General features: G+C 45.2%; 1 protein-coding gene across 3 annotated transcripts in view; it reads left to right on the top strand.

Moving 5' to 3' along the window:
• PTPRA (protein tyrosine phosphatase receptor type A) overlaps positions 1–19,961 on the top strand; it is a 126,700-nt gene that overhangs the window by 49,201 nt on the left and 57,538 nt on the right. For all 3 annotated transcript variants that reach the window (XM_030947014.1, XM_030947013.1, XM_030947015.1), the window contains one exon: positions 10,729–10,800. In XM_030947014.1, the coding sequence (XP_030802874.1) occupies positions 10,789–10,800 (12 nt within the window). In that variant the 5' untranslated portion in view covers positions 10,729–10,788. The remainder of the gene's footprint in view (positions 1–10,728; positions 10,801–19,961) is intronic.

The raw sequence follows: 19,961 nt of genomic DNA, 5'->3' as shown, positions 1-19,961 counted from the left end.
TGGTAGGATTCCCAGTGCAGAGTTGGAATGATCCCAGTGCTGGTGTGATGAGTCCTGCAGGTTTAGTGCTGCTGTCCCCTGTATTCCCCCAAAAAAACCATCGAAACCTCTGGTAGGAAATAAATCAACTCCTGGTTCTTTTGCTGGTTTTGGAAACCTGGGTGGAGTAGACCAGCTCCTCCAGGGCTGCACCTCCAGAAATTTGCCCTGTAGCCCCTTTGTGTTGTAACACCACCCTTAATGCTTCCAGACCTGATGCATATGAGGGTTTGTGCCCCAATTCTCCTGATCCTTATGTCTGCAGAGTCCCCACGGACTTCAGTGGTGATTGTGGGGCAGGGGGATTGTCAAAACTCTGAATTTCCTCCAGCCTAAAAGCTACAACAGAGCCAACATGATTGTTTGGTGCAAAGATGTCAAAACTCTGAATTTCCTCCAGACTAAAAGCTACAACAGAACCAACATGATTCTTTGGTGCAAAGAGAGGAGCCTGGTCCTGCAGAGTGTCCATCCCTTCCCTCTTTGGAGTTACCACAGGGACACCCCTCTCATGTGAGGAGGGAGTTGTGTCCAGGTTCAGGTTGGATATTGGGAAAATTTCTTCATGGAAAGGGGTGTCCAGCCCTGGCACTGGTGGAGTCCCCATCCCTGGAGGGATTTAAAAGCCATGGGGATGTGGCACGTGGGGACATGGATCAGTGGTGGCCTTGGCAGTGCTGGGAGAATGGTTGAACTTTATATTCTTAGAGGTCTTTTCCAACCTAAATAATTCTATGATTCTATAAAATTGAGTGCATTTATTCACAAACTTCAGTTTGACAATGAATTTAGAGCCTGATGGTCAGGTCTGGAGGTGCAGCTCTTTCTTGAACACACTGAAGTGGAGCAGTGACAGCGGCAGAAGTGAAACCCATTTTCATTTGGTCTCTGCTGCTCTGGTTTGGTTTTTTGGGGCTTTTTTTTTTTGCTCATGTTTAGGTTTGTTAAAAGCCTTACTCTGCACTATCATCATCTGAGGGTTTTTTTGAGGTTCAGCTGGAGCAGGATGGGGCTGAGGTGCAGAACCTTTCTCTGCACTATCATCATCTGCTGAGGGTTTGGTTGAGGTTCAGCTGGAGCAGGATGGGGCTGAGGTGCACAGGGTGTGTGGGTGTGTCACAGGGTGTCCTGATCAGCACTGATAACAGATCTGGAGATGCAGACACCTGGCCCTCAGAAAGGAGCCACCAAAAAGGGTTCTGAGGACCCCAGGTGTCAGTGGCAGGCAGAAAGGAGCTGTTAATTTTTGAGCTGCTGTAATTTTGATCTTGTGTCCCGAAGGAGAGAGGCACAATATCCAGGTTACAACAATGTTATATTTAAATTCATAGCTCAGAAATCCATCTGTGGGAGGAATGAAGAATATCCTGTTGCTGTCCAGTGCTATAACTTGCTGGAGCTTGATCCTTGGGTTGCTTCCTGAGTGGTCACTCCCTGTCCTCATCCCTATCCCTGTCCCAACTCCTTCACACACAAAAATCCCAGCCAAAACCACCACTTGACTCCTGCATTATGTGGATCTGTCTTAAAACCAGATCCTGCTTGCTTTCAAGTGGATAAATCTCTGCCTGGGGCTTGGCAGGTGTGGGCTGGGATCTGCTGGAATGATGGGCAGGAAAACCCAACTGAAACCTCTCCCAGCAGGAACAAGGATGTTTCCATCACAGTGATTTGCACTGGTGAGCAGAGCAGGGAGGGATGTGGGTTGGGGACAACCCATGTGTCCCTTGGTCAGACAGGAAAATTCTTGAATTTGACATTTGGCAACCAAAAAGCATGATGGGATATGGGATTTATTTCCTTAAACTTTTAGGGAAGCACAAATCATAAAATCCTGGAATGGTTTGGGTTGGAAGGACCTTGAAGACCATATTATCCCAACACCCTGCCATGGTCAGGGACACCTTCCACCACCCCAGGCTGCTCCAAGCCCTGTCCAGCCTGGCCTTGGACACTTCCCAGAGATCCAGGGGCAGCCACAGCTTCTCTGGGCACCCTGTTCCACTCCATTTATTCACTCCCAAAATGCACAGGACACAGCACAGCCTCTTGCAAACTCTTGGGGTGTGTCCCACCTGCTCTGTTCATGAAGTGGGTCACATTAAGACACCTTCCCAAAAATGAAACCAGGCCTGATCCATCAGCAGAAGTTGCCCTTGAAGCATATTGTGAGGTTCTGCCCCCAGTGCACTGCTCAAAACCTCGTGTCCATTCCCCCTTCCCGGCTGCTCCCAGCAAACCCAGGCTGTGCAGAGGACAACTGGTGGTGCAAGTGGGTTTTTTCCCCCCTTCATACTTTTGTTTATTCATTAAGGAAGTCAAAAGAGGAAGAGGAATAGAAAGGTTGCAAATGTTTTGCTTAGAAATGAGACCTCAGTGACTGGGCTGCACGTTGCCCTGTGTGGGATACGTTGGGCAGCTCTGGTGTCCCCAGTGAGAGCTCAGGAAGACCAAGGTGCCCTCCCAAGGTGTGCTCAGGTAGGGTCACAGCTTGTTTGTGTGTCTGCTTACATCCATATGGCCCAGGGTTCTTATGGAAACAGGCTGGGGGAGCTGAGGTTGGTCAGCCCAGAGAAGTGAGGGCTCAGGGGAGATCTTCCAGCACCTTCCAGTGCCTAAAGAGGCTCCAGGAGAGCTGGAGAGGGATTTTGGGCAAGGGCCTGGAGTGACAGCAAAGGGGGAATGATCTTTGCACTGGCAGAGAGTAGGTTTAGACTGGGTATTGGGGAAAAGTACTTTACTCTGAGAGTGCTGAGGCCCTGGCAAAGAGTGCCCAGAGAAGCTGTGGAGCAACCTGGATCCCTGGAAGTGTCCAAAGCCAGGTAGGGCAGGGCTTGGAACAAACTGGGATAATGAAAGGTCTCCCTGCCCATGGCAAGGGGTGGAACTGGATGAGCTTTAAGGTCCCTTCCAACCCAAACCATTCTGTGATTCTGTATGCCAGTGTTTGACTGTCAAATCATTAATGAAAGCCTCTCACTTGGAGTTGTGCATCCACTGGCATCCCAGAGTCTGGCTCTTAAAGCCAGTGTCCACCTCTGCATCCCAGGATTTCTTCTCCCAGCTGCATCACTTTCATTTGTAAAGGATGCCTCTTCTCAAACAGCTTCACCCTGTCTCTTTTGCACATTCCAATCTAAAAACCAGCAAGGTGTAAATTTTACAGGCACCAGGAGATCTTGGGGTGCTCCTGCTCTGGGATCAGGCATCAGCCCTGCATGCCATGCACTGTAGCTCAGAAAATGCCAGGGAATGCTTGCTCTGTGCACACAGAGAGGGCAGGGAAAGGAAGGCAGAGAGCTTTGCCAAGGGAAATGGTCCTGTTACACACACAGAGTGTTTTCTTTGGGTGTTTGTTTCCCAGCCCTTGCCCGGGATGCAGAGCTGCCTTTGGGAGACTCAGCCCGCCGGGTTTATCTCGGGGTGTGGCTTTGCTGCAGGCTCTTATCAGGTGTGTCCTGGTGAGGAAAGCCATTCAAACAAAAGCCTTTCACCTCCATTCGTGCACAGTTCCTGAGCTTTGCCAGGGGCTGGTGTCTGCACCGGGGTGGGATTGGTTCACAGTTAATGTGTCTGCAAGAAAACTGATGGGTTTTTTGGTCTTTATTACTTTTTTTTTTGGAGATGGAAATCATAGGGTGGATTGGTACAGATGAATGATGTTAGAAACACCAGTGAGGCTATATAGAAGGACCAGGACCAAAATTAATTAGAATTATAGAATATTAGAACCATTAAGGTTGGAAAAGACTTTTAAGATCACCTCTGGAAGGAGTTGCCATGGTTTAGAAGCATAGCAAAGCTTTTCCTCCTGGAAACTGCTGGCTTGTTCAGCTGTCAGGAGAGAGCTGGATGCTTTCCTTGCTCTCAGCTGCTCCTTTAGCTCTGACAGGCTGTTTGCTGAGATGAAAGGAGAGACATCAACAGGCAAAGCTGTGAGAGCTGCAGCGTTTGTTGCTGTCACACCTGCGTGGTGGCACTGCCAGCACGGCAAACAGGCAGGTAGAGTAAATAAAGCTGGATTTTTTAAAATTTTTTTTTTTAAGTTCTTTTTCTACAAGAAGGGAGATAACAACTGGATGCTGTCCCATTTTCAGCCTAGGAATTGTTTGCCAGACTTGAATTACAGGAATTGCTGTGGTGAGGCAGAGCAGCTCCGTGAGCTGGGAGCTGGCAGGGGCTGGGGGAGCCCTGGGCCCCGCGTTGTGCTCCCGTCAGGAACGATTAAAGGAGCTGTTTGTGATGGAAACAAAACCAAATTGGGCTGATGCTTTAAGGGGAAATAAAACAGGGAAGAATAACTTTATTGAGCTTGTTTATTAAATCTTGCTGTGTCCCCTTCTGAGCAGCAGAAACTGTTGGAGCTGCTGGTGCAGCCAGCTCGTGTTTTGTTTTTCCCTTTTTTTGAACTTGATTTGGTGTGGAGAGGCTTTGCACAAAACCTTTTCATATCCCTTTTGGCTTAGTTGCAATCCTAAACTGATCTGCTGGTGACAGACTAAAACTAATTATCACCAAAGAGTGCAGAGAAGAGGCTTTTAAGCTCTTGTTTTGATAAGATGGTGGGTGTTCAGAGAGGCTTGGGAATTACTGGGTGTCAGGATGCTGATGTTGGCCCATGCCAGTATCCATATTCCACCACAGGGAGGGAGAGATGAGTTTGCTTTCACTGCTAAACTACTTAGAGAAGGTTCTGCTTAAAGATGGAGGGGGGGAAAGCCACCATCCAGCTGCTCATGCTCAAGGGGAGCAGCAGAAGAGCAGAAGGAAGCTGGCTACAGATTTTTTCCCTTTGTATCTCACTAATTCCTTTGTCCCTGCAGCTGAAACAGCTCAGTTCTGCTCCCTGCTCCAGCTGGTTATGGAGCATCTCCCAGTTCCCATGTGCCCCTGTTCTTTTAGTGTTTCATTCTTCCACCTTTATTGAAGATCATCCAGGGACACCTTCCACTATCCCAGGCTGCTCCAAGCCCTGTCCAACCTGGCCTTGGACACTTCCAAGGATGGGGCAGCCTCAACTTCTCTGAGCAACTTGTTCCAGGTTTCCTCTGGGCTGGTTTGGTGTTTCATACCCTTACTCTCTGAGCAGTGATGAATTTTTGGTGCTGTACAGAATTTTTGGTGCTGTACATTTGTGTTTGCTCTCACCTGTGGCACAGTGAGAGTTACCAGATGGTTTGCTCAAAGTTGATTTTTAACACTTCTAGTAGTAGTAGCTTAGTGCTTGCTGCTCTTCTGCTATGTGTTTTTTAGCCAGGCAAAGTGCCAGCACGTCTGTCAGAGGAAAAACTCCTGGCTGGATCCTGGAGAATAAACCAACCTTGAATTCCCTCTGCAGGGAGAGACCTCAATTCCCACAGGGAGGATTTTTCACCATAATGGTCCCATTTGGTAAATTAGTGACCAATTTTAGAAGGAAAACTGGATGACTTTGGGAGCATCCCCTGGTGTCCATAAGGAGGAGGGAGTTGTGGTGCAGCACCAGCCCCTGGAGCTGGAGCTGAGCAGCAGCAGCAGCAGCAGCAGAGCCATTCTGTGGACAGGGACACCAACCTCAGCCCTGCAGGATACCTGTGGGATAGCTAAAGAAATCCATGTTTTGGTAAAAGCCCCTGAAGGGGTCTTAATAAAAATCCCTTCATAGTTACCTACTCCAGGCAGACCTACCTGTGTATGGTGATTAAATGACTTAACCAAGGCTCTGCTGTGATTTTTGGGGTGTCCTGTGCAGGACAAGGAGTTGGCCTCAATGATCTTTTTGGCTCCCCCCCAGCTCTGAATATTCTGCAATTCCAGAAGGAAAAGCAGTCATGTTGCAGTTTATTTGTTCCTCCCTTATCCTTGCTCATTCAATTACAAAGATTTAGGATTTTGGTTTTTTTTTTTTTTTTAGGACAGGGATCAACAGGTTACTTTTATGATACCTCCCTGATCCCAGCAACCATTCCTACCTCTGTTGCAATTCAGGTGAAGTTGGAAGAGGTACAGTGGAGTGGCTCTGTTTTTATGTTTTTCTTCACATAAATTTGATACAAAGTGCAAGAGATTTTGGCCTCCTGCTCTTTATTTGCTTTACACACACCTCAGGGGGTTGTTTTTCCAGCAGCCTCTCTCTGCAGCCACCTATAACCCCACCTGTTTCGTGCATCAGTTTAGGGGGAGTTTGGGATGTGATATTTAGGAACCAGAGAACAGAAACCAGCATTCCAGAGGAAGCAGATCCCACCAGCTCCCCTCACCCCTTCTCCTCTTGTTTTGGGTTGCTGTGGGGCTGTGCCTGCCCCAGCAGGATCCCAGGGGAGCTCCAGCCTTTTCAGAGGCAGCAGCTCCCTCACAGAGCTGTCCCAGAGGACTGTGGCAGATTGCAAACACTCTCAGCACAATCATAGCAGCCCAATTAGCATAATGATGCTGCCTAATTTATGCACAAATTGCCCTAATTTATGTGTGTCAATACATATGATTAAACCAAGCACAGGTGGAACAGGGTTTGGTCTCGCCCAGCCAATGAAGCACAAAGCTTCCCAATCCCAAAAATGTGTGAAAAATCCAAAATTCCTTCTTTCTATTACTAAAATATGGAGCTTTGTGTTGTTTTGCTCTGGCAGCATGAATGGGGTGCAGGGCAGGGCTAAACTCATGGCAGGAGGTAAGAGAATAAAGGATTCCTGGGCTGAGATTTGCATGGATTAAAGGCAGCTTTAATTTGCCTTGATACACTTGGGTTTCAGGTGGATTAACAGGCAGTGGGATTTGGGGCTGTCTAGCCAACAAATAATACCTGCCTTCCTGTTATTTTAATTATTTTAATAAGGGATGGAGGACTCTGGAACTGTGGGCCACCTTTGCCAACCCCTGATCTTGAGCATTTTTGTGTGTTGTAACCATTTTTGTATTTTATACCATTAATATTCCCAAATAACAAAACTGCTGTCGTCATCTGAATTCCCAGAGCATTTTCTCAGCAGGGTTCTTCCAAAAAACCCCTCTCAGACTGTAACCTTGTATTCCTCATTTTAATAAAAGAAATAGGTGATTTTGTTTCCATAGAATCACAAACTGGTTTGGGTTGGAAGGGATCTTAAAGATCATCTTGTTCCTATTGATCTGTCATGGTCTCCATCACCTGTGAAATTCTGTGATTTTCCTGCACTTAGCACCATCCAAAGCTGTGCTTGGAATCTGTCGGCCTTATGAATGAAGGAATAAATTGACCATGAAAATATTGACAGCACATTTGCTTATGCCAACTTCCTGACTGGATCCCATAAAATTTACCTCTTTGTTTAAATGCACGGAGCTAACCAATACTCCCATCCTAAATCTGAAACACTCTACCAGCTACTGGGAAGAAAATTAACTCCATCCCAAAAATTAACTCTCTCCCAGCCAAAACCAGGACAGGTTGGTCACAGCACCATGCCTATCTGAGTTGGGGAAGTTTTTGGGCAGCTCTCTCAGGCACAGGGTGGGATCCTTGGGGTGTTCTGCACAGGGTTAGGAGTTGGACTCAGTGATTTTGATGGATCCCTTCCAGCTCAGGATATTCCATGATTCTAACCAGCCTGGAAGACACATGACCTTGAGTTCAATGGTCTTTTTCATAACTGGAATCTCTTTCTGAATCAACTTTTGATTGTCAGAAATACCTGGGTCAGGTCAGTGTTGAATTTCCCAGTGCTGCCAGGATTAGAAAACTGAATTTTTGTGGTAGAGAATGAAAGTTCCTTCCTGTATCTGGCATGTCTTCCTTGCCATTGGTGTGCTGTAACAGCAGGTTAAATTGTTTTCATCCAAATACATACAAATGGTATAGAAATAATAATTCTGAATTATTATGGTATTCCTGAAGTCAGTGGGTTGCAGGGATGGCTTTCCACACTCTGATGCCACCAGATCCTCCAGATGCAGATTTTGGGAGGATTATCTGGCAAGAGGATTTCACTGCTGCCACATCATGGCCCACTGGGGTCGGGAGAAGGCAGAGGAGTGGAAAGGATTGTGTGGGGCTGCAGGAGCCAAATGTGGGACACAGCTCTGTGCCACACTTGCTCCTTGGCAGTCACACTTCCTCTCTGCACAGAAGCTGGTTTCTGAGGGCAGTGAGTAATTTCTAAGAACAGATGTGGATATAAGACACTCCTGGGAGTGTACAACATGAGATGTGTTTACTCTCCTACTCAAGTGCCTCGCTGTGCTCTGTACCTGTCACAAGGAGTGAGGGCTGTGGCTCACTGCAAGTCACACATCCCAAATTCCCCTCTGCTCCTGCCACTGATCCCTTTTTACAGCCCTCTGAAGGCACAGCCAGCTCACACACGTGCCATTGGCATTTATGAGCTCTCTTGTGTTCCTTTCCAGCCTTTGCATTTGCTGGTTTTTGTGTACACTCCTCTTGCAGGAGGTGCTGTCCTTGTCTTGCAAAGAGCTTTGGGAAAATTCAGCTTCATTGCTGATTCCCTTTGAACTCTGAGAGCAGCAACAGGGGAGCTGGAGAAGAGGAGGCTTTGGGGAGACCTTCCAGCACCTAGAGAGGATAAAACAGAGCTGGAGAGGGACTTTGGACAAGAGCATGGAGTGATGGGATATGGGGAAATGAGCTTAAGCTGTAGAAGAGTAGATTTAGATGGGATATTAGGAAGAAATCCTTGGTTTGAGGGTGATGAGCCCTGGCACAGGTTACCCAGAGAGATTGTGGACTTCCCATCCCTGGAAATGTCCAAAGCCAGATTGGACGGGTTTGGAGCAACCTGGAGTAGTGGTAGAAGATCACTGGACTTGATCATGTCCAGAGGTCCTTTCTGACCCAAACCATCCCATAATTCAGTGATTCTCTTTCATTTAGCACCATCCAAAGCTGTGTTTGGAATCTGGCAGCCTTGTGAATGAAGGAATTAAATTTGCCATGAAAATATTGACAGCACATTTGCTTATGCCAACTTCCTGACTGGGTCCCATAAAATGGACTGCTTTGTTGAAATGCATGGAGCTAACCAAAGGATGGCAGGGCTTCACCCCCTCTGCACAGGAAGGAGAGGACAGCCTGAAGGCTGGACTGAATTCTTACAGCCCTCAGACCCCTCTAGCCCAGGACAGCAGCTCTGGGAGGTGTTGGGAAACACTGGATCATAAGGAAGAAAATGCAAGTGGGATGTGGGAATACCAACGAGTCTGGCACATCTGGGGTCACTCATTTAGAGCAGATGCCTCGGCTGTTCTCCAGTTCCCTAAAAAAGAAGTATCAGGAAAATAAGCCAGCTCTCCTCCTCCCTGGCAGATCCGATGTCTTTTAATCTGCTCTGTCTCACAGCTTCTCTTACAATGGAAGTTGCTGGTGGTCTGCTCGGGTTAAGCAGCAATTCTGGCAGACTTCAGAGCAGACATGATTTCCAGGTCTCGTTGCTTTGAAGCTCCCAGTTCTATCACATTCACGTAGAACTAAATCAGATTTTTTTTCTTCTCAGTGGAGGCAGAAAATCAGCCCTGTGAGCCCATCTGATTGCAGTGCTGAGGCTTGTCTAATTGAACAAGTGCTTGAGTCAACACTTGAGCAGGATGGGAAACAATGAGGAGATCACCCAGGGATTATGTCTGAGCTCCACAGCTCCTGGCACTGACAGAGCAGATGGCTGGGTCACATCCTGCCCAAGGCTGGCCAGGAAAGATGTCGATAGGAAAAAAAAATAAATTAATTTGGTTTAAATGTACTCAACTCAAAATCTACAAGTGCCTCAGGTCTCTAATTCTGTGCTTTAGAGCAGCAGCTTTGAAGATGGGATTAGTTGAGGGTTGGCTCTGCAGAATCCTGCAAGGAGCCCTGCTGCTGCTGCCTCAAAGCTGATGTGGGTAAAAAATATTTTGGGAAGGGGAACTGAGATGCAGGGAGTGGAAACAACTTGGCTGTTCCTGTAAAAGTGGGGAACAGCCAGGAGCAGTGTGGACATGGCAGGTGAGCTGTGAGCCCCATGGTGTGTCTGTGCTGATGGAGCCAGGAACCCAAACCTGAGCTGGTGGGGAGGGAGGTGGTTTGTGCAAGTGTGAGGACATCACAAACATCCCTGCAGGTCTCCAGCCTGTTTCTTATAGGATCACACTTGATCCTACAGCCAGAGTCTGTATCCAGAGAGGTTTGGGCTGGTGGCTGTCCCATGGGTATGTGGCCACCAGAAGTCCTAGTGACCTCCATGTGGCTTTCTGTCCCCTTCCCTTGGGTTGGGAGGAAATGAACACACAGAACTGCTTTTCCCAATGCCCAAACTACTTCTCTCTGGGGAAATACACCCTCAGAAGAGCCCTCACTACAATAGCAATTATCTATTTCCTCTAGCTCTGGACCCTCCTACACTTTATTTGCTTTTTCCCAAACAGCAGTGCATCTATCAGGCCAAGCTGGGAATATCAGAGTCCCTTCATCTGTAACTGCTGCTGCTCTGTAATTCCCTCCTGCCACCTCTTCCCAAGAGCACTTTTAACCCTGGAAACTCCCAATTTTGCTTTCTGTACTTAGAAATTACTTTCATTTTTTTAGTGTGTCCATAGCTTGAGCAATAATAAAAAACTGCATTTTGCATCCGGTAAAATGGAGTGGAATTGCCTTGCTGGCAGCAGTAAAAATGTTGTTGCCCTAAGATATTGCTGTATTTGCCTTCTTTGGTTCTAAAAGCTTTTTTTTTGTTTGTTTGTTTCCAGGGGGCAGCACTGGAAGAACCTTTATGGGCTCCTAATGAAGTGCAGGTGGACGATTGACTGATGATAATTAAGGTAGGAAGAGGTGCTGTTAATTTTGGCATCTTCTCATTTGTCCTGTCCTTGCAATAAAATGGTGCTGGCCAGTGGCCATTGGTCTATTTTGGGGTTCAGTACACAACCATGGCTCTATGGCCAACTTGTGCTAAAGTGTCCCTTTAAACACAGATGGAAGGGAAATCTTATTTAAGAACTACCTGGGAACGTAACTAAGTGGAAAAAATCTGACTTCCTCCCCCAAAGGATAATAAGGTCTCTGTTGGTGCAGAGTTGGAAGGGACATGACTCTTATTTGAGAGCACTCAGCACAGGGATTTTTTTGTTCTGCTGAAACCCAGTGGTTGGGTTGGAATTCAGGTTCTAACTTGCAATCTCAGAAAAAAAAAGAAGAGAACTTGAACTAAAGATATATTTTATTCGTTTATTTTCATCATCTTGAGCGTCTGTGGAAAGCTGGTCTATCTCCAAATGTGGCAAGAGAGCGCTCAGTTCTTGATGGATGAAACAGAGGAAAATCCCTGATTTAAAAGCAGTAAACTGTTGTACAAACTTGGAGAAGAAAATACAAACGTGAGCAGAGTTAAATGGATTTATAAGTAGTTTTTGTGCTGCTTTTACACCTGAATTCTTGCCTTGCTGGGTTGTTTCTGCCGTGGTGGTTGTGCTTGGAGGCATCATCAGGAGGGTGAGATGGTCACTGCTGGTCTCTGCCTCCTCTTCCTGAAGCAAAGAGGGTCACCACAGAGACTCCCAAATATCTACTGGAACAGAGGCTTTGCTTCCTCTCACAATTTGGGTTTTTACTTCTGATTAGTGGGTTCAGTTCATGGCTGCTAGGTTTTTGGTGTCAGCAGAGAGCTGTTGGAAGGAGAGGGGGAAATTCAAGCTGCAACAAGAGCAAATTCTTTGAAGGAGGCTTTACCATTCTCCAGCCTATTCCTGCTTTTTGTTTGGCTTGTGATAAGATGCACTGCTGTGGAATTTGCTTGGAGCAGGGATTTGCATGAATTATTGTTCCTTGCAACGTGCACATGTGTGCAAACCCTCTCTCCCTGTGCTCCATGGTACCCCAGCACCCCTTTGGAGGAGGATTTGTGTGCCGGGGTGCAGTGATCAGCAAAAGCCAAGTGCTTGGGGGAAGGAAGGCTGCAGTGATAAAAACAAAGTGCTGAAATAAGGGGAAAACTCTTCCAGGGCTGTGCAGCAGCGTTGGGATTTGTGTGTTTATTCTGTGGGCTGACTTCTCATCCCAGCACGATTTTGTAAAAGCAACATCCTCCTGTTAAGAAAAACTCAGCGGTGCTTGGCCTCTTGCAGAGTTCACTTTTTATTTAGGAGGTGTAATAGCATCAGTCTCAGCTGCTGATTGATGTAGTGTGGCCCAAAATTATGTACAAGATGGGAGTAAACAGTCATTGGGGATGGTGTCTTGATTCTGCACTTGGAGCTTTTCATTTGAAAGGTTTCCCCCTTCTCCTAAAGAGATCTTTCTGTAAATCACTAATTAAGCAAATGAGCTACAGTGACATCAGTCTAACTCCAAAAAGAGCTGGTGTTTTGGAGAAACCTTCAAGCTGCAGACTCCAATTATCCAATATTTAAAATTATGGTGTCTTACAGGAATAAAAAGAGCAAGGAAAGAATTACTGGAATTTTGGGTGACTTCAGGTTTCACATACTAAATCAAGTTTTTTTAATGTAATTCTGAATTCTACATTGATGCTAAATCTGGTGTCCTCACTAAATTTGACTAAATCTGATGGCATTAAAAAATTTGCTTGCAATTCTCTTAGTTCCTTTTTGTAGAGAGTAGAAAAGGTTAAGGCAAATACCTTATTGGGATGTTCATCTACCATACTTTGTGTAATGTATTTATTTTCTGAAAAATTGACTTTGATGAGGAAAACGGGGGGAAATTCTGCCCCCAGAGCATCAGGGGCAGGTGTGAGTGGATGTTCATTTACAATACTTCGTGCAATATATTTATTTTCTGAAAAATTGACTTTGATGGGGAAAACTGGGGGGAACTTCTGCCCCCAGAGCATCAGGGGCAGGTGTGAGCAATGGTGGAGCATCAGTGGATCCGTGGTCCCACCATTTGTGAGGTCCTGGGTTGGGAAGAGCACCAGTATGTCCTGAAAGCAATCAGAGCAAGGTGCTCAGTGTGATGGAGATGTGGCACTGTGTGGAGCTGTATCTGAGTGTGCAAAACTCTGCCAGAGCTGCTCAAAAGGGCAGAAACCATCAGGATGTGGAGGGGACCCTCCCTTGACACCAGTGCCATGTTTTTAAGAGGGGGAGCGCTAAAACCACAGATCTTATTTCAACAAAACCCATCCAAAGCCATCCACAACCTCTGCACCATCCATATCCTCCTCCAGCTGTGTTGCCAGCAGTTTTTGAGGAGGTGGGAGCCACGCTGGGGTGCCCTGGATTTGCAGAAGAGCTCGACACGTGTGGTTTCTTCCACCAGTTCCCCGAGCTGTTGTTTTTCGGTGCTAGCCACAATAACTGAAATGTCTTTCCTGAGAGATAAGTCAGTAATTGTGGTTGGCTCCTTCCTCTGGTGTTTGTTCTCTCAGTAACTTGAAAGTTCGTTTATCACCGTGGTGCTGCTGGTGCTCCCCTCCAGGAGTAACCTCCAGCACGGTCCCACAGCTTCTCCCTCAAGGATTGCTCCTCAAAAAAGTGCCACAGCTTCATCTTCTCCTCAGGCACGTGCAATTGTGACCAAACTTCGTGAGATGACAGGAGGTGGTGGGTCAGGACTCATCCCAGCCCTGCACTGCTTCATCCTGGTGGATTCTGCTCGGATTGGCCAAAGTGGTTTTTCCCCCACTTGGATTTGCAGTTTTGGTCAAAGCCACCACCAGCTGCAGTGCTTGTGAACCCTTTAAAGATTGCTGTCACATTTTGAGACTTGCTGATGTGCAGGCTGATCCTTGGAGCACGTTTTGGAAATACAGAGTTTGCCCAGAGACCAGAAATCACAAGTGATTGGTGCTCCTAAATCCCACTGGCACTTCTCCCCACTTCTTTCCTGTGAGACTTCAAACTTCTACATGAAATTTGATCCTGCTGAGGTGAGCTGACCTGGCCTAAAAAACACCCTGGGATTTACAGAGACTGCAAACCCTCATTCCCAGCACACACCTCAAGCACTGGGTGGTTGGAGCTGAGCGTGGAATGGGGACAGGAAGGAGAAAACTCCTGCAGAAACCACTCCAGGCAGCGTGTCAGGACCTGCAGCCCCTACCTGGAGCTGCTGGGTATAAATAAACACATCCACCCTCCTTATTTCTGACAACTGCCTCCCTGAGGAGGGATTTATTTTTTTTTCCCCAGTAGCTTGTTCTGCAAGCAGGTTTCCTCTTGCAGGTGATTAGGAAAACCTCATTTTTATGTTAATGAGGCATAACTATCAGCGCACAGACATCAACTGCTCTCACATCCTTCTGAGACTGCGATTTTTATTGAAATTCAGTCCTGAAAAACCAAAACCAGCAACTGATGTACCTGTTGCCTGAACAGATGGGAAACTGCACCAAAGGGGTGGTTGTCTTATAAAAACGTTGCCAGGGTGTAGCAACCACAGGTTCAGCTTTCAGGAGGGTTGCAGCTGCAGTCAGTTTAGGTTTTTAGTTGTGTTTGCTTGCTAAGTTTGAGGGCTTCCTCAACAACTTGTCTCCACTGAGATCAAGTCATGCTAATTTAGTTAATTGCAGCTAAGCCCAGCTGCTGCTGACACTGGTGGGCCTGCACCTATAGGAGCAAATCTTTTTCATGTTCATGTCTCCAGACAGATCCCTGCTTTGATTGTGTTTGGTCCAGTGGGTGGGTTGAGTTGATTCACATTTTCAGTAAAATAGATCCTTCATTTTGGGCAGATTGGCTGCACCATCCATCAAAGGGCTGAAGGTTGGATGGAATTTGGAGCAACCTGGTTTAGTAGAAAATGTCTCTGTCCATGGCAGCAGCATGGAACTAAATTGTCTTTAAGATCCCTTCCAAGAGAAAAGAAGAGGGAATTCGGTCAGATGTGCTTTGGGTTTGTTGGTAAAACACAAGTGCAGCTGCTTTGGTGACATTTTACCACAGTACTGGAGGTGGAGGGGCCAGAGGAGAACATCTGGTCCCAGCTGATACAAACCAAAATCCATGAAATTCTGGAATTACACCCAATTGAATTGCACTGTGTTGCCCCAACACCACAAGGAGGTTTCAGGAACACGTTTGCCCAGCCAGACACAGCAGTGAGATCAGCCAGGTCACTGCTAGCACCATTAACTTCTCCTGCCTCCTTCTCCAGAACTCAGTTCTCTGATATTATTTAAGGATTTTTGTAATCCAAATCCTTGAGGTTCCTTGCTGAAATCTAAAACAAATATATCCATCTTATCAGGCCTTTCCAAGAGCAAAGCATGGAAATCCCCTGGCAGCCTGGCACCGTCACCGGTGTTTTCCTCTCTCTGCACCAGCAAATTTCCTTTAACACTGCTGTACAAATCTGCCCTGGATTACGCAATGATGAAGAAGAAAGAATGAAAAATTACACAGGAATTTGGCAAGGGGCATGTGGACCCCTCACAGCTCCAATTGGATGGATTGTGATGCATTAATCACATGGATGTGGTGCAGAACTGCCTGTGCTTGGTCAGTTCCCTTTTCACACAGAGTCATTCTGAGGGCAGGCAGATATCTGGGTTGGGGATTTTTGTATGTGGATGTCCACAGGGAGATAAGGCAGGCTGGAAAAATTAATTATTTTGTGTATTTCCCAGGGCTGGGATCCGTTGATTTTTTTTCTTTTCTTATTTTTTTCTTTTTTTTTTTCTTTTTTGAAGTTAGGGTTGGGATTAAATGTATTGATGGTGTTTTGTGTTTGGATTCAGATTTTTATTAATTTTTATTTATATGACAATCTTACAAGTTGTGAGTTCTATAGTATATTACTAACAAATAATAAAACGATTTTGTATTTATCTTTATAATGTTTTTAAAGGAAAAACTATTTCATTAAGAAATGACACTTAAATGATTTTTACTTTTAACTTAATAATTACTTATGTCTTGTAATGTGGACTTTTTTGTTTAATTATAAAATATTGCTTAAATTTATGAAGAAGAAGCACCAATTACTGCTTTAAAACTTCTATTTTAGCTTTATATATATTATTATATTTTAAAACTTTCAACTCTTAAGTTTTCTGCTATGTGATAGTACACATTTCTATTCAAACTAGTGTTTGAATAGTGTTAGTGTTATTAATTAATTTTGGAAGCTTTCTCTATGGCTTTAGGTCAAATGTAGTGTTTTCTTGAGGTTCTTTCAACACGGAAAATCTAAAATTCTTAGCATCCAGGGTTCTAAAAGGAATTTTTTAGCTGTGGTGGCCTAAGGTGGGTGCATTTCATGGGAAGTGATACGTGGCAGCAGGTAAAAGCTGCAGGTGGGGAGAAGCCAGACAAGCTTTTGATGCGTAAATCCTCCAGCTCTGACACAAAATGTGAATTTTTTCTTACAAACTCCACCAGTTTCTCTGAGCTTTGTCAAAATACAACAACCCTCGGGTGAGAGAGGGCACAGTTGGTACCTGTGGAGCCAAGGGCTGAGCTCGCCTGGGCAAGGAGGTAAATTATAATTTTATAATTATAAAATGGCTTGGAAGGGTGCTCTGGAGGAGGAGGAGGTTGAGGAGGAGGACAGCTTTATTTGGTTGACCATTGCTGAGGGAATTTAATGCCCAAACTCGATTTTTAATGCATTTTTTAGGTGCCCATCTATATACAAGATCTTCTCCCTTCCTCTCCTGTCCTCTCTTACCCAGTGTAAGCTGTAGTGCAGGAAATGGGTGCTGTACCAGGTGAAATGTATAAAATGTACAATATTTGGGGAAGGAAATACTGTAATCTACAACTTTGCTGCTGCAGAGAGCATATTGTGAGGTGGGGATTGTGTCTGAGCTGCCTGGCCAGGTTCTGCTTCCATTTGATGTGGTTTGTGTGCCTTGCTGAGCAATTCTCTCTTTGCAGAGCTGGAGGGAGGGGAGAAGCTCTTTAAAGTGAAACATTTCAAATATAAATGGAGTTTATGCTACAATAAAGCTGTGTTTTGCCTCTTCATGGCTCTTTTTCCCCCATGGAAGGTGCCCAGCTTGGCTGCACCTCACTCAGCTCATTCTTGGCAACCTCAGGTCTTAACCTTGGGCTCAGCTTTGAGGAAGCACAAGGTCAAGCTGCTATCGCTCTAGAGGAAGTTTGTAGGTTCAAAATTCAACTAGATCTGGTCATTTAATAAAAAAATTTAAAAAATAAATAAATAAAAGCAAGCAAACAAAAAATATTAGTATGAGCTGCTTCCAGTTTTGTGCAAGGGGTAGAGAATTCATAAGAACCATAAAATGTTCTGGGTTGAAAGAGATCTTAAAAACCATTTCATCCAACCCCTTGCCATGTGCACGGACACCTTCCACTAGACCAGCTTGCTAAATCAACAAGATCATGTGAACAAGACCATGGTTTTGTGAAAAACTTTGTATTTGAGACAAACTGGTTTAGAGGATTTTGTCATAGTGGATGTTATGGCAAAGTGACAGTGCTGCTGAAAAATTAAGCAAAATTTTATAATTAAAAAAAAAACAAAACCAACCCAAAAAAAAAAACAAACAAAAAATTAGTATGAGCTGCTTAGTTTTGTGCAAGGGGTGGAGAATTTGTAAGAATCATAAAATGTTTGGGTTGAAAGAGTTTAAAACATTATCAACCCCGAATGTGTTAAATGACTAAAAATAACGTTGTACAAACCATTTTGTCAAACTTTGTATTTGAGACAAACTGGTTTAGAGGATGAAATGTTGCTGTTTCTCCCCAAAATGAGTGGATGTTATGGCACCTAAAGTGACATCTGAGCTGCTGAGGAAGCACAAGGTCAAGCTGCTGTTGCTCTAGAGGAAGTTTTTGGGTTCAAAATTCAACTAGACCTGGTCCTTAATGAAAAAAAATAAAATAAAAAAGCAAACAAAGAAAAAATATCAGTATGGGCTGCTTCCAGTCTTGTACAAGGGGGAAGAGAAGTCATAAGAATCACAGAACCATAAAATGTTCTGGGTTGAAAGAGATCTTAAAAACCATTTCATCCAACCCCTTGCCATGTGCTAGCTAAATCCACCTGACCAGCTTGCTAAATCAACAAGATCATGTGAACAAGACCTTTTGCACGATCTTGCAAAAAACTTTGTATTTGAGAGAAACTGGTTTAGAGGATGAAATGTTGCTGTTTCTCCCCAAAATGAGTGGATGTTATGGCACCTAAAGTGACAGCTGAGCTTCTGAGGTACAGGTGGGACTGAGCAGGGAGGTCTCTGCAGCTGCATCCATCTGGGTTTTGTCATTTAAGGTTCCTCCTTGCAGAGGAAACTTGTGAGGAGGTGAGAGCTCTGCAGGAGGGGGAAATGGCTGAAGGGATTAAGCAGCAGAAAGGTGGTGGAGTAATGTGGAAGCTGAGTTGGGTTTTTCAGGAGAGAGGTTGGTCAGGATTCACGCTGTGTTGGTGTTTTAATCCATATAAGAGAACTCAAGTGTGTGGAAATTCTGGGATTTTTGGGATGTTCAGCATCTCCCTGCCTTCGTCCCAAAGATGAGCTCAAAATTACAGGTGGTGACCAAGAACAGTGTGAAGGGTCTGGAGGGAAAGAGTTAAATCTGAGCAAAAATGAAATTATTTGGAAGGGCTGGAGCTCTGCCCCAAACTGGGAGGTGCAGGGAGCCCCAGGAATGGCTGAAACACCTGGGGATCCCCATGAAGGGTGGTGCTTGATGGATTTTCTTCTTCCCAATCTGTTTTGGGATTCACACTCAGGATGAGGGTTCTGCTTGCCCACTGCCAGAGCAGGTGTCCCTTACAGACATCATTCACTGTCAAAAAACCAACCTGAAACTCTCCAGCTGCAGTGGATCAGTGCCTGCAGCTGCTGCCAGGTCACCACATCTTCAAAAGAAAGAAGAACCCCCTGCAGGTGTTGGGGGGCAAGAAGACCTCAACCCCCACCTTGAGGTGTTGCTCCACCTCTTCCTCGAGGCTCAGTTTGGCTGTCCTGGAGCTCAGACACGCCTTGGGCAGGATGGAGATTTGTTTGCTCAAATGCCAGGTCACAGGGAATGAATTTTCTGCTCCTCAAGTGCTGTGAGCAGCATTGAAGCCACCCCGAAATATTTCACCAGGGATGCTCACAAGTGTCCAGAGCACAAAAACAAATTGGGAAGCCCAGTCTGACACTGGTTTTGGGGCAGTTGGTCGGTGGAAGATCAGCTTTGCTGGAGGTGCTTCCCAGCTGCTGTTTTGCTTCAGAGGTCAATCTGTTAAAAGTCCTTTTTCCAAGCAACCAGAGGCTTGATCAAAACCTATTTCATATCTATTTCTTTATTTTTATGTGCTTTGAATCCTGAAATGGATCATTTAGGAAGATGTTTTAGATGTGAGATGTTGGCTGGCAACCCAGCTCTGCATTAAGTGCTTTAAAACATTACTCCCCACTTCAATTTTATTTGCTCTTAAATAGATAAATAAAAGAAAAAGATAATATCTGCTAGACACCAGTTTGTTCATCCCTCAGGCAGGTGTTCAGGGGTTTTCATTGTTTTTAAAGTGGCTGTTTCTGGGCTTTTGGAAGGGCTGTCAGCTTGCTGAAGTCCATGATGGATCTGTAAGAGGTGCTTAATTGGAAATGCTGGTTAAATTATGGGATGCAGACAATCAGCAGGATGCTCAGCCTTTGGTCCTCTCACTGTGCTCTGGGCATCCCTGCTTTGTCATCTCATGGCTTTTGAGCCTTAGCAGGAGAAGAAATTCTTCCTCAGTGCTCCATGTCTTGCTTGTAATGAAATGACTTCATTTCCTTATGCAGCAATCACAATTTTAATAAATTTTCCCTGTCACAAAAGGAAAGAAATGTCATGAACTGATTTTCTCCTTCTCTTCACGGTGAGGCAGATTTTTGCTTTTCAAAGGAAAATGCCTTTTAAAACATTTGCACTTCCTTTCAGCTTGAATGATTTCATCCATACTCTGATTTTTATTAACAAAGGCTCACAGCAAGATGACATTCAGCCCTTTCAGCTGTTGATTTATCCCAGTCTTTATTCTTGGGAGCAAAAATATGGAAAAATTCTCTGTTACA

This window comes from Camarhynchus parvulus, chromosome 4 (assembly GCF_901933205.1).
Source record: "Camarhynchus parvulus chromosome 4, STF_HiC, whole genome shotgun sequence".
In the NCBI taxonomy this organism is placed as follows: domain Eukaryota; kingdom Metazoa; phylum Chordata; class Aves; order Passeriformes; family Thraupidae; genus Camarhynchus; species Camarhynchus parvulus.
The sequence above is the reverse complement of the archived record's forward strand: the minus strand, read 5'-3'. Positions and strand labels throughout refer to the sequence as shown.